General features: G+C 38.8%; 1 protein-coding gene across 1 annotated transcript in view; it reads right to left on the minus strand.

Moving 5' to 3' along the window:
• The window catches only part of LOC141432638 (uncharacterized), a 44633-nt gene that overhangs the window by 10582 nt on the left and 19009 nt on the right, over positions 1-15042 (minus strand). Inside the window, exons 13-19 of the mRNA XM_074094322.1 lie at positions 5497-5583; positions 4652-4884; positions 4217-4301; positions 4023-4139; positions 3693-3795; positions 291-437; positions 47-89 (exon numbers count right to left, since the gene is read on the minus strand). Coding sequence (XP_073950423.1) covers positions 47-89; positions 291-437; positions 3693-3795; positions 4023-4139; positions 4217-4301; positions 4652-4884; positions 5497-5583 — 815 coding nt within the window. The remainder of the gene's footprint in view (positions 1-46; positions 90-290; positions 438-3692; positions 3796-4022; positions 4140-4216; positions 4302-4651; positions 4885-5496; positions 5584-15042) is intronic.

Consider the following 15042-nt stretch of genomic DNA (forward strand, 5'->3'; position numbering starts at 1 on the left):
TGTTAAAATTTAATAAAATTTTGCATTTTACCCTCAATCTGCTTACCCTCGGTCCTCTTCGATCTGACCCGTCTGCTGCTACTTATGCTCTGAAAAAAAAAAAAAACGGGCACAAATAAAAGCAATTCTGCAAATCATTACTTTTATACAACTTTCCTTTAAATTCATCAACGTAATCCCAATTCTTGTATCTGATGCACCTAATTTTGGAGGTATTTGGGAGTATGGAGTCAAAACAGTTATACACCATTTTTGAAGTATTGCAGCTATTGTATTGGACTAACTCTTACCTTTTTATTGCGCATCTCATGCTGTGTTACATTAAGCGCGATCCTTTGAGGCTTGATCCACTCGTCGTACCGCGTGTTCCACCCCGTGTAGTGCACGCGCAGCATCCCCTCCGACGATATCTCGATCACCTTCGCCTCGTACGTCACCTGTCGAGCGCCACGCGATATATTACACCGCTCCGCTCTCAAAGTGGGCCACTTTGAGAAACATAAAGGTAACAAAAGAAAAACAGTCCGACCCGAGACAAATGCAGGAATTCGCTTTGCCTTTAAAGTGTTGATCAAATGATAACAAGATAAAAATGCTGAAACAAATCTCCAGTACTGTACCGTTTGTAAATTAATAATTCGGTGGAACCCTGACATTTTTCGATGATACCAGTTAAAAACAAGTTCCATAAAATATGTTCCATAAGTGTTGCAGTTGAAGTACTTAAATTTACTACGAACAAATAATAAGTCAGGAAGCGTAACTCAGAACAAATTCCACACAAAAAGTGGTCATACCTAGAATCAAAACGACTTATGATTCAAATACGAATCAATTTCGAGGTTGCAAATAGATGTGCTTGTTGATTGGTTAAAAATCAGAAAGGATGCAGGGATTGGTTGGCTCGCGTGATGCAACATGACGACCAGATGGCCTAGTGGTTAGAGAACCTGACTACGAAGCTTGAGGTCCCGGTTCGATTCCCGTGTCGGGGCAGATATTTGTATGAAAAATGCGAATGTTTATTCTCGGGTCTTGGGTGTTTACTATGTATTTAAGTATGTATATATCTATATAATTATATTTATCCGTTGCTTAGTACCCATAACACAAGCTTTGCTAAGCTTACTTTGGGACTAGGTCAATTGGTGTGAATTGTCCCGTGATATTTATTTATTATTATTTATTTAATATCAGATGCAAAAATTACGATCACTTCTTAAATCTAACGTTTCAATGACGTGTCATATATTGATAATGACAGATTGTTTTTTTAACCGATTTAAAGGAAAAGGAGGTTACCAATTAGGTTTTTTTTGGCTGTTACTGTAAAAAATCGTTTGTGTAGGAATACCTCTAATTAGGTCCCATAGGCACGAAATCAGGATCTGATGATTAGATCGTAAGGAAATTGAAGGGAACTCTTCAAATATTGTAGAGACATCTATGGTAATTTGGATATATTTAGTAGTGGCTCGTGCATTTGCTCTTGAACATCATCATTTGGTGAAGTGGAACTAATGATAGACAAGTGAAGACCACAGTTGACCACCGGAGTTAGATACTACTCAATAACAAGTATTTAACTGGACGCAGTTGCTAAGCAATTTATGCTCCTCGTAATGCATATGGTGAAATGGAACGGATGGTGAAGCACCAGGACTTTTGATTCATGAACGTCTCTGCATCGGAAAAAGCAATCTTTCGTCAAAGGTGATGAGCAGTTGAAATTAAACTATTGTATATTATTCACACTAAAAATCATGAAAAAAAAATATATATAACAAAAATCAACGAAAACCTTTCACTAATGGTGGTTTATTTTATTTAGCTGTCAGAAAAATATAAAGACTGTTTGTACCTATTGTTTGGGGGATACCTACAGGAAAGTAGAAAGTATGAAGAGGGGTGAGGAAACTATCATTTACATTATGTGAGACATAGACCACAGGCTTGATTTTGCATAAATACTGACCATCTCCAACTGATAATGTATTTGAACATTTTTAAATATAAATCTATTTTTACGACATATTCCCTGGACATTTTAATTTTGCATTGTTCTTGCACCACTTCATAACACACGTTGGCATGATAATTTAGAGCTGTTCACAATCAAAAGTGCGTAAATTTGACGTGAGCTTACTAAACTTGCAAAATAAATGTCAGTCAAAATTAAATGTCGCGCATGCGCACTTTAGCGCAGGACACGCTTAGGACACGGTATTCATGCTTATAGCGCAGTTACAATTCCTGACTTATTATTGATTCGTAGTAAATTTAAGATTGTTTTAGCATATTATTTATTTCAATATTTAAATAACCTCCTTAGTTTCATTTTAAATCGCGCAATTGAGAATTAGTTATTACAAAATGATCATTAAGTACTGCTCTTTATAAGATATACTTATATTACTTTTTTCTTCGCGACAAAATTGTTAGCCTACTAATTTCTATGTTAGCTGTCACGCCTATTTGATTGAAGTAATTCGACTAATTTGTTACCCCTGAATCGTCCAATTACGGCAGTTGTCAGAATTCCACGCAATTATTAATGCTACTATAAATTGTAATAATTTTAAGTGCACAGACCGACGTACTTTTTCTATGTGTTTCCATCGAATTACAGATGTAGTGAATAATGTTTTTCCATCGTATTTTGTAAGATATGTTCGTATTAATCTTGCTTTCTCAACTAGCTTAGTGAAGTTTACTGAAGCTAATTGAGAAAGCAAGATAAACACGAACTTATCCGACAAAATACGATGGCTAACAACATTATTCAGTAAATCTTTAACGAGTGTAAATGACGAACGTGAGACCGTCAACTATTTTTTTCATAAATGAGAAATGACATACATCATCCATCATCATCATCCCAGCCTATATACGTCCCACTGCTGGGCACAGGCCTCCTCTCAGAACAAGAGGGCTGGGGCCATAGTTCTCACGCGGGCCCAGTGCGGATTGGGAACTTCGCACGCACCATTGAATCGTTTCGCAGGTTTGTGCAGGTTTCCTCACGATGTTTTCCTTCACCGCAAAGCTCGTGGTAAATTTCAAATGTAATTCCGCACATGATGAACTCAAAGGTGCGAGCCGGGGTTCGAACCCACGACCCTCTGCTTGATTGGAAGCCGTGGTGGCCTAGTGGTTTGAATGACATACACTAATTGCAAATTGTATTTAGGTTTACATGAACTGCACTATTACTAGTGTGGCATATGTTACATAAAGCTTCTAGCCTGAGTTTTAAAATGTAAAAAAAAAAACAAATTTAATAAGAGTTATCAGTGCACGTGTCACAGATATCATCGTAAAATTACGTACCAGTCTGATTTTTTTAATGTGGATTTCTACACTGTAGCACTGCCAATCATGGTACAGTATCTGGGGTAGACTAAGTATAGCTCTTTCCAAGTGACTATAATTCCTTCTTGTCGTTGGCAAATGTTTAACAGCCTTCTTTTCTAAAGTTAGGTTTTGATCTCCAATTAAGGTATCATTTGATCAATTGTTGAAAATAATGAGTTAAGCATAATCACGACAGAACAGAAATGAAAGAAGCTGAAAGAGTTTTAAGAGAAAATTAATCTTATAGAAGGTGAAACGAAAGGAAGAAGTGCAATTATTCATCTCGGAGTCTAGGCCTATTATAATATTTATTTAATCATTACCTTTGACTTCATTACCTTTGATTCTGACTGCGTGGGTCCGTAATACACCTTCAATTTATCGCCAACTTGAGCTTTCACATTCGAACTTCCCGATCGCGTAGGTTCGTTTGCGGAAGGCCTGTTGAATGGAAAAAAACTTGGTATTGAACAACTACTTTTTTTGGTTGTCGATTGGCGGTCGGGTCGGATTGAAAATGAAGAAAAGTGTCAGATGGGCATTCCTATATCTTGGTCGCTTAATGACAACGATGCTCTCAGCCCTAGCCTAGTAAATACTTGACCAATAGGAAAAATACCTGTGGTAGGTTTTAATCATTAAGTAAACCCAAAAGCACTGAAACTTACTCAGTTGTTTTGCGTTTACGTGGACGCTTGCTACTATTGGAAGCAATTGTATTCCCGCTGCTCGCTGAATTGGCGCTTTGGCTGCGACGGCTTTGCATCTTCTTAATAAGGCCGCATCTATTACAATAAACGGAAAATCGTTTAGAAAAGTCTATTTCTCAAATCATATTTTTTTAAAGTGTTAAATAATATACCTTGACGCCCTGCCGGAACTATCACTGTCTGTAGATGCATGTGGCCGCCGCGAAGCGCGTGGTGTAATAGTGCCGCTTGTACTTTCTAAAATGAAATAACAAGTAGTCCTTAAATTCGACTATTAAATACAAAATTGTAGAGACTTAAAATCATTATACTCTTGTATAATGTTTAAAGTTACGAGAGTAATTTCGTGATAGAACCCACAGGCCGGAAGGATTTTCCCAATGCTTCTACATGAACGCGGCAAGTCAAACCTGCCTTTGAAATTAAAGGCGATCCAAAATATCTATTGAAAATGAAAGGGGAATGAGTCAGTTGATATGCGAGGGCGGCGATGAAGAACCATGAATAGCACTAAAGTTGGTTTGCACGCACTGTCTACTCTCGCTCGTGTGTCACGGAACCCTGGTTATTGTATCGCTAATTTATACCTTTAGAAGACACTGGTCTTCGTTTTGGAGTTCTCCTCTCCAAGGGTTCGGTCTTGATGGGCAGAATACGTGTTTTGGACTGAGAGCGCGGCTTAATGATAATCTTCTCATGGCTCGTCGTTGCCGGCGTAGCTGACGTAGATGGAGTACTCTTATGTTCTTTCTCTTTTTCTTTTTCCTTTTCCTTCTCCTTCTCCTTCTCTTTTCTTTTCTTTCTCTTTTCCTTCTCCACCCTATTTTTAAAAACAAGTTGATATAATGATTAATTTAATGGTAGAAAAATTCTTGCACAAGTTTTAACGAATCGGGGCTTTTGCTACGTCATTTTATAACCTGCACTCGTCCAGTGTGGGCGGAGCTTAACGAGGGAGTACGCTTATCGATCTTGTAAATTTAAAAAATTTTCATGAGCGTAGCTCTTAAATTAAAGAAGAAAGTAAGTTAATATCAATGTAAAAATTGTTCCTAAAGATTACTCGGAGTTTACGCGCAGACTATAAACATACAGGTAAGGGAAAGGCCTAATCCATAAAATGAAGTTTATTTTACCTGACCATTAAATATATGCAATAAAAAAAACAATAGCGTAAAAAGGCAAAAAATATGGATATTTCTCTTTAAATTTTGAATTATTACAAAGAACTTAAACAACAATCCGCAAATGACATTTATACATTACTTAAATCAACTAATACTTTTAGGTGTTTTGAGTGCTGCTATTGAGCATGTAGGTCACTTTTAACTTTAAAAAAAAGGAGACATAATTAAAAAATATTCAGCCACATGCTTCGTCAAATTAATAAAAAAGAAATGTGTTTACTTACTTAGGAGTAGTAACTATCAACGGTTGGTTGTCGGCACTGTCTTCCTCATCACTCCCACGGTTTTTTTCCTTCGATTTCTCACTCTTCTCAGGCTTGTCATCCTTCTCACTTTTGTCTGTTTCGCTCTTGTCGGAGTCTTTGTCCTTTGAACGCTGCAATAATCTAATATGTACTGGCCATAGCCGGTATCGGCCCACTTTATACGAAACACTTTTATAAAGTGGGCCGATTGTAATGAAATGAACCAACATAAAAAACCAAAGCACAAATAAAACAAATTTTGAATTGAACTAAGTAAGCATTTAGTCAGTTTTGTTGTCCTTTGAATAACACTTAACAATGGGGTCGGTAATATAAATTCAGTCGCGAAGCTAGTTTTTTATTATTTTATTTTCTATATATTTAGATTACAATGAGGTAGTAAAAAGTAACTTAGTTCAAATATAATGTCGGGTATTGTATTAGAGAACCGCCCCGTGAAGTAGCCACTATTGATGTGATTTTAAACAGCGAGTGGTACAACATTGATTGGGTTGGGAGCTCCAATAAGGCAAACCAATTGCAACCAAAATTAAAGGTTTCAGACCGTTTTGTCCGTTTCCCAAAACATCCGTTCCAAAAGAAATAAATAAGAATGTTTTATTAAAAGCAAAAACTAAATACAAATAGGGTTTCCATTGGTTCCACACTAGGCTAAGCCTGTCACGGCAATAACAGTTAGCAGTTAGTTAGCTATAGGAAAATAACGGTTTCCTTAAACTACCATAGGCCAAAAGACCTGTTTCTCTTAGCATCAGTATGTCAGAACAACCGGTTCAAAAGATCCGTCTCTCATGACACCCGTATGCCCAAAACACCCGTTTCTCATAGCATCCGTGTGTCGAAAGGTCCGATTTCATTACGACATCAGTAGGTATCTTTATTTTAGTGACGGGAATGGATGTTTTGAGGACGCGTGTTTTGGGAAATGGATATCAAGACAAACGGATTATTTAGGAAAAGGAAGTGACGGCCAGTCGAAAGAAAGGAAAGCCAGTACAAAGAAGAGCCTAGAGAACCAAAAGTGAAGTAAAAGTGCCTAGTGAAGTGGAACAAGCTATACTTAGCCAAAAGATGGAAAAAGCGCCGGGCCCAGACAAAATTACAAACGAGCTTCTCAAAGGTACTCTCGAAGAAGTACTACCCATACTAACAGCAATATTTAACGACATATTGGAGACGGGTAAAATACACACGCAGTGGAAAACGTCACACGTCCTTATATTTAAGAAAGGACAAAAAGAAGAAAGGGAATTACAGACCCATAAGCTTGGTATCCAACATCTATAAGGTATTCTCCAAAGTCATCCTGGGTAGAATAAATAAAAAGCTCGATGAGAACCAGCCAAGAGAACAAGCCGGATTCAGAACAAAGTACTCCACTATTGACCATATACACACAGTAAAACAAATACTAGAAAAGTACAAAGAATATAACAAAAAATTGTATATGGCGTTCATTGACTGTTCCAAAGCCTTCGACAGCATAACCCACGAAGCCTTATGGGAGAGCTTGAAAGAGCAAGGGATAGCATCAAGGTACATCAATATTATTAAAAACATCTACGCAAATAGCGAAGCGAAGATACAACTGGAATCCCTGGGCAAGAAATTTAAAATTGAAAGAGGAGTAAGGCAGGGGGACCCTCTCTCCGAAACTGTTCTCGGCCGTACTGGAAAGTATCTTTCGCAAAATGGACTGGTGCAGATTTGGCCTCAACGTGAATGGCGTAAAAATGAACCATCTCAGATTCGCAGACAACATAATAATATTTATTTTTGAAGAAAACCAAAAGATCTGGAGAAAATGATAATATCACTAAAGGAAGAAAATATGAAAGTTGGACTATATATGAACTGGAAGAAAACAAAATTACTCACAAACTCCAAACCAATAGAGATAAGAATTGACAACCACCCACTTGAATATGTGCAGGAATATAGCTATATTCTATATAGCGTACCGCCCCGCTTACTTGTGGCACGCACGCTGCACCTACATTGCACTTCCATTGCATTGCATTTGCATTGTTTTTATTCTTCTGTGGGTACCCTAAAGACGGTAAGCGCTGCCGTGGACAACAACAGACGAGATGGGAGGACGATCTAAAACTAACAGCTGGACACCACTGGAGAAGAGTAGCACGTGACAGTACCGAATGGAGAAGGTTGGAGGAGGCCTAGGCCAACAGGCACGCTGAACTACGAGACATTATTTAACCAATTTTTTATAAATTAATTACTATTATTTTCTCATGCTTGTAGTTCAGAATAAGGGACTTTATTTATTTATTATCTTTTGGGAGAAGCATATTCAGGAAAACACTTATATCGGGAAACGGATTACTTAGGAAAAGGTAGTGACAGGAACGGATGTTTTGGGAAACGGACAGAACGGTCCAAATGGAAATTAAAGTCCAAAACTAAAGTTTTAAGTATACGGAATAGCTTAGCTAGTGGTTATGACCCTAACTGTGAAGATACATGTCCTGGGTTTGAATACCGGTAGGGACAGGCACTTGTAATATGAATGATGGGTAATTAGTTATTTATATAAGTAAGTCGCGGTAGCTTAGTGGTTTGACTTATGGCTTCCTAAGCAGAAGGCCGTGGGTTCGAGTTCACGCGTGCGGGCCCGAGATTTTCGGAATTTATGTGCTAAATTTGGGTTTACCCTTGAAATGTCAACATACTTTTAATCGAATATCATTTAAAAGCCGTTTCATGTTTTTTCATTTCATCGAATATTCATTAACTGGAATGATTAGAATGAGTATTTTTAAATCACCGATTTTTAATTTCTGGAAATATTATTTAACAGATTGTTTATTTGGCAGATATTCATTTCATATTTTATTATTACATACTTTTTAAATGTTGTAAATGTTACATCTTTGAATCTATAATGTAAAGTGAACCGCTAGAACGGCCAAAAAAAACGAGACAGAACAGAGCAGGATGGCGCTCTACAACACCATTTTGACACGTTTCTCCCAAACAACGCATTATTTCTCTGGAATTTTAAAGCAATTCGATTCTTTGACCTTGGGAATCGCGAAAAACTTGAGAAAATATGATATTGGGTATGAACATTTCGTATATTAAGCAAAATAAAATCACAAGTTCGAATTTCGAACCAAAAACGAGCGATCTATTATCTATGCCAGTGCTGCCATTCAGGGAAAAAGAAATCTATTCATTATCCTGCATTGCAGTCTGTAAAGCTCTTAACCCATTCATTGCCGCGCGCCAGATTACGCTGGGCTTAAAGTCATAAAATATGGTATGTAGATAGCTGGATGTCTGAAATAACACATAGGCTACTTTAATTCCAATATTCCCACGGGATAGTTGTTCTTAACACAACACCTCAATGAAGATTACGATATAAATTTTGGGATTTCCCACAGGAATTTTGTAAAATCCCGGAATTTCAATTGTAACTACCAGATAGTTTACGCGTGCGAAGCCGCGGGTAAACTCTAGAATTATTTTAATATTTATAATTTCACAACTTCAATGATTTTTTGAAGTCGCAGTTGTAATGTACTTTTCTAGTAGCGATTTATTGTTGTTGGGGTCGCAGTTCTAACCTAACCTACTTTCCTGGTAATGGTTTATTTTTGTTGGGGTTGCAGTTCTAACCTAACCTACTTGCCTGGTAGCGATGTTTTTTGTTTTTCAGAAGAATACAAGCCTTCAAATTTGCTAAAAAATATGCAAAAGATGTAGTATTCAATTTGAATCACTAACTAGTAGAATATATTGTTATAATATGTAATCAACTATGAAATAAATGTGTTTTATAATAATACGTCGATGAAATAAACAGCGATATTTAGTTGTTCTGTCTCATGAATAGTGGATGAAATGTATTTTAAGAAATAATAATCCTTGTACTGTTGTTCTAATAATTGTTTTAATATGTAATGACTATTCAATGAAGTGAAATTACTCCAAGAGAAAATATTAGTATTGAATATTCGATATATCGTTTTCGATGAAATTAAATTCGATAATTAGTTTGTCGAAATTGCAAGGGGCACCCCTATATTAGTGATGATCTTTACTGTGAAGAAAAAAATCGTGCGAAAACCTGCATTCACTTGCGAAGAAATTCAATGGGCCCTGGGGCCGCGTGGGAACTACGATTCATTCTCATTTCGAGACGAAGCTGACCTGTAGTGGAGGCGTGACTGCGTGTAGGTTCTGGTGTCGGACTGCGGAACATTACCTGATGCGGCGTATTGGACGGGGTGGGGGTCGAGCAGGCGGACGAGGACGTGGGCGGCTGCTTGTCGCGGTCGCGGATCAGCGAGCGGCCGGCGGGCGGCGTGCGCGCGCCGCGCGGGTGCGCCACCAGCGTCACGCCCAGTTTGCGGTAGAAGTCCTCGAAACTGTGAAGGAACCTAGACAAAACAAGCCTCACTGATGTGTCTTGTAATAAAGTTTTGTTTGGGCTTGAGAGCCCAAAAGCTCAGCAAATGATGTTAACAACAACACATCGATTCACAAGAGCTGGCACGAATGGTTTGAACGAAAGTAATGTCACTTATGTGAAGTGTAAGCAAATAGGTAACACACAGATACTTTCATTCACTCATTCAATCCATTTGTGCCAGCTCTTGTGAATCGACCTGTACAGTGAAATCTTATGCTAAGCTTTTGGGCTCAATAGTACAGTATACCAATTTGATTCTTAGGTCTCTAGAATCTTAGGCCCTATTGTCTACCCTCGTCAAATACTGTGTGACAGAAAAAAGTGGTGAAACTATTGTGATTACAAATGTGTGAGGCAATAAGGCCTCTTATTGGCTTTATGATATGACACTACCTCATTCTTGGTCATTGAGTAGACAAATAAGATTATTTATAAAGAAATAGTTCCATTGCCGCTCCGGAATTGAATTGGTTGAATACAAGTAAGGGTTGTATCAAATTGTTTTTCTATGAATGTGTAATAAAATTAATAAGATTTATTCTCACTTTTTGTAAGCTTGTTTGCATAGGTTCGTGATGCTTGTTGTGACGGGATGGAAGCCCATTTTGTCAGCTATGGTCTTCCACTGATTTTGATTCGTCACTCTGTTGTATCCGCCCAGCTTTTGCACTACCTGAAAAATAAATTTCATAGCATGGACATGAGGTAGACTTGTATGACTCAATTTAAAAGTAAATAATGCAAGACGTTTTGAAAAATTAACTAAAGCTGCGTGCACATTTGTATCATTTTGTCGTATCGTATCTCCGTCGCGTTGCACCGACGCAAGATCGCTAGTGTGGATGCAAAAAGGCGCGCCGTATCTGATCGCTGGGGATCGATGTTGATACGCGTATATTATATACCCTGCACACTCGCGATGGGATACGCGTATCAAGATTGCTAAAGATGGACGTGTTTTGATACTGTATCACGATATGAAGTTATGATTTGCGATACGCCGTTTTTCCCCGATCATCAAAGGGGATACGGATAGCGTCCACACTTAATGATACGACACGCTGCTAAGCTACGGTTAGTATTGGACGCATTTTTTCACGACGATGCTAGTGATGCGGTGTGCCCAAAGTGAGCGTCCATACTTAGGATGCGCAAGCTCGATACGATACGCGTGATCGTGATCGGCAAACGACCCAGCTTAAGCTCATCAAGGGCCACATCCTAGCTTTTTTTCGCGGTGATACGATGATTTCATCGAGCGTCTTGTTATGCAGGGTAAGCTTGAGGGCAAAAGCGCACCCTTGAGGCAAAATCGGTCGTTAGATTTACCAACTTACTCTAAAGAGTCTGTATAAGTCTATGTCCCGATTGGCGATGGTCGGGTTCCGGTTGAGTGGCGTGCCACGGTCATCCATAAACTTATACAGTTGCGCCACGAAGTGGTCCTTCTCCTCACGGGGCTCGTCGTCAGAACTCTGCAAACAAGAATATTTTCGTTAAAAAATATCATGATCAGTCCAAGTTTTATATCAAACCGAACATCAGATATATGTCAAGTTTGTTTTTTGTATTACGTCGTCGTCGGTGTTGCGCGGCTCGTTGAAGAGCGCCGCGCGGTCCCAGTGCGGCGGCAGCGCGCCGTTGCCGAGGTACTGCAGCGCCGCCTCCACGCCGCCCCACTCCAGCGGCGCGCTGCCCTTGCGGAACTCGCGCGCCTCTTTTTTTGGCACCGTGTAGCTAGAAACATAATAAGCTCTATGATACCACCAACGTTTTTTTATGAACAGTGAATAAGCGATTCTCTTAGAGACGTCGAAACGACGACGAGCGTCTTCGTCGTGGCAGCGTCCGCGCAGCGTCGACGCGACACCAGTGCTGGCCGGCTGTGCCCAGTGGCCGTGGCAGTGTTTCTATGGCCAGTGTCACCGCGGCGTCAGCGCAACGTTTTTTGCGAACAAGTACAATGCACAACGCCAGCACTGCGTAAGCCCGGCGTTCGGCAGCCGGCCAGTACTCGTGTCGCGTCGGCGCTGCGCGGTCGCTGGCATGACGACTGAAAGACGCTAGTGTGGGGGGTCTCTTATAGCTAGTTGTAATTAGCTTATACATAGTTCGTTTTTCAAGCTTTTTCATGACTCAAATCCTTTAGAATGTAAAATTTCTAATTCTGAGATAACGCGATTAACAATCTAAAAGGTGCTATTAGGCTATTGGGAGGTGCACCATTAGGAAAACTTAATTTTAATTTGTAATGATAGTACCAGTACTATAAGGATCTGGTTGATCTGGAACTTCTGGAAGCATATAGAAGTAGAGAAATATAATCCTTCTTGTTTAAGATGATACAAGACAACTCGTTGGTTCTGCTAAACTATGCTTTATGATTCGTCGAGATACAAGACAGATAGCTTTATCAAGTTCTTTCTTGTGCATTTCGTTTGCAATAGGGACTCGCTCATCAAAGTTTTGGAGATGTTACATTTGCTTCAACCATGTTGCTCTGCACCGCAAGGGCGGATCCACCGTTGTGGTGACGACATATTTTTACGGTCTATTGAGATTGATAGGCTGATGATAAAAAAAGGAAAATTTTCATGAGTCATGCATACTTCGACTCGCACTTGACCGATTTTCTAGTGGCTGTGACCACAATCTTTTTTGAGGGCTGGATCCGCGCCTGCTGCACCGTCATTAATATAATAATTACTGTACTCACTATCGGCCGTCCTTGAAGGAGCGTACTAAGTAGTCCTCTTTGACTTTGATCTGCGGCGTGGGCGCGACCACGAGCGCGGGGAAGGCCGGCTGGTGCGGCCGGCGCCGCTCCGCGCCGCTCGCCGCCTCCACCAACACCACGCGCCCGACGTGCGGCTCGCGCTCGGCACTGTCCGCTTTCATGCGCCGCGTCGGGATCTCGCCTTCACTTTCGTCTGACCTAGAGCAAGACGAATATGGATGAGATTGATAGGGATACCCTGTAAAATTCCCTGCATAACCTCCTGGGGTTCAAAGTGGTAATACTAGTACATATTGTTAGCAATAGAATTTATATCTTTCGAAAAAGGAATAAAGTGTCATTTCCTCTGTATCATTCAAATTAAGAAAAAAAAACAACTTTATCTATAAGACATTAAGATTTAAATTTCGATGTCAATTTTTGTTGTATGCTGGGTCGCAGTAGGTTAAAGCCTATGCATTCGGGCATATTTTTTAAGTGTAGATGGTTCACATCAGTTAATGTGCTTCAAACAAGATTCAGAAAACGTGCGTCGTCTGCACCTAAAAAATACGCCGCAGGGTGATTCCATAACAGTGCCGAGGTTGGGCTGGCAAAAATCTACATAGATTTGTATGAACTAATTAATAGATGACCAGATCGAGTCTGTGTACTGCAAGCTCATAACTATCTGTTTGTAAGCCCATCTTTGTGATATCTCCCTCCTTCACCAGTTGAACAACAGCACTTTTCCTACTTAGAAAACATCACTGAATACAACTTAGAATACTAAACTGAATACATCACCCTATAATGCTAGTTACCAAAATTAACTAAGTACAATTTTCTTCCATTTCGTTATCTGCATCCTCTCTATCTGACGAAGCACTTCACAAGTAACGTGGTTAAGATGCCATTTAATACAGCTAAGGGACTTAAAGAGCTCTATATTTGCACAATTTGTTGTTTACTCAATTAGTAACTTACTGAGCCCTTCCCCTTCTCCCCCTCCTCCCTGCTATGACTGGCGTGGAGAAATGTTCTGGATGTGTGAGTGGTAACTGGTCTAGTGTTTCGCTTTCGTTGAAATGCCTCCCACTCTTAAGGCAGAGCGCGGAACGTCGCAAAGTCGTTATGTCCCCATCATCAAATACTGTAACAGGTAACATTTTGTGATTATATATCTTGGATATAAAAATGATGTGATAGTTCTCACTCCAGTGGAATAAAACAGCACTTTATCATGCTTCATCTCAAGGGGCACAGATACTTCCATGTAAGTTGATAACTACTGGCAAGTGTCACTTATAAGAAAATTAAGAAAGGCTGATTAGACATTAGATCTTGAAATTTAAAGATGCACAAATGACAATGGACATAAAAAACTAAAATTTAGGCACAAATATTCATTTTCGCAATAAAATATAAAACAATTGTGGAAACCTGAATAAATAAATGTAGTAGTTATGTTTATGTGTGTACATTGTCATTTATCATCTTTTGGATAATTCAAAGAATAATTGAATGGAAATGTTTTTATATGCTTCCTTTGGATAAGGATTTTGTGTTCAAATATACAAATACAAATAATTTATTTGTCAAACATAGATTAAAAATAGTTGGTACATTAATCATAGACATGTATCACTATGCTGCACCCAAGGGCATACAAATATAAATGTCCTGTAGGTAGGCAAATTCAGTCATGCAGTAAACTAAATAGTCTAAAAAGTTGCCAATATGTAGTCAAATTACTAGAGTAATATTGACATAAATATCAAATTATTATGCATATTGACCTATCTATCTATTGACAATTAGTATTCCTTATCATCAATAGTATTTTTATTATATTATTGTTCAAAATTAGAAATAAATAAATTGATTGAACTAAATAACTAACCACCAACCACCGGTTAGTGTATTTAGTAGTCTATTGTCCAAGAAAATAGAGTTGATAATCTATATTAACCTTCCAAGGTGACTTACTACAAGCTCATTATCTTAATTTGTTTCTTGTCAAACCACACAATGGTATTGTAGTCCTAAGTGGAGCTCAGTATAAAAAGTTTAGACTATAACATCTGTGTAACTGTATTCTAGGATATAAATAATTCTGATTCCTAAAACATTGCAAATAAAATGCTTAAATTAATAAACTCACCAACAGTGTACTGGCTACAGTCTTGTATTTTGGTGATGATAGCCTCTGTGGCGTCCTTTTTAGGGTCATGCTTCACTTCCACAGTGCTGCCAACACGCAGGGTGCCTTTGATGACATCATCATTCACGGTTATGTTGCCACCAGCTTTTAATGTTACCTGGAAACAAACAATATTTCTGGTAAATATCTTGAAACAATGGCCACATG

This window comes from Choristoneura fumiferana, chromosome 11, assembly GCF_025370935.1.
Source record: "Choristoneura fumiferana chromosome 11, NRCan_CFum_1, whole genome shotgun sequence".
Lineage (NCBI taxonomy): Eukaryota > Metazoa > Arthropoda > Insecta > Lepidoptera > Tortricidae > Choristoneura > Choristoneura fumiferana.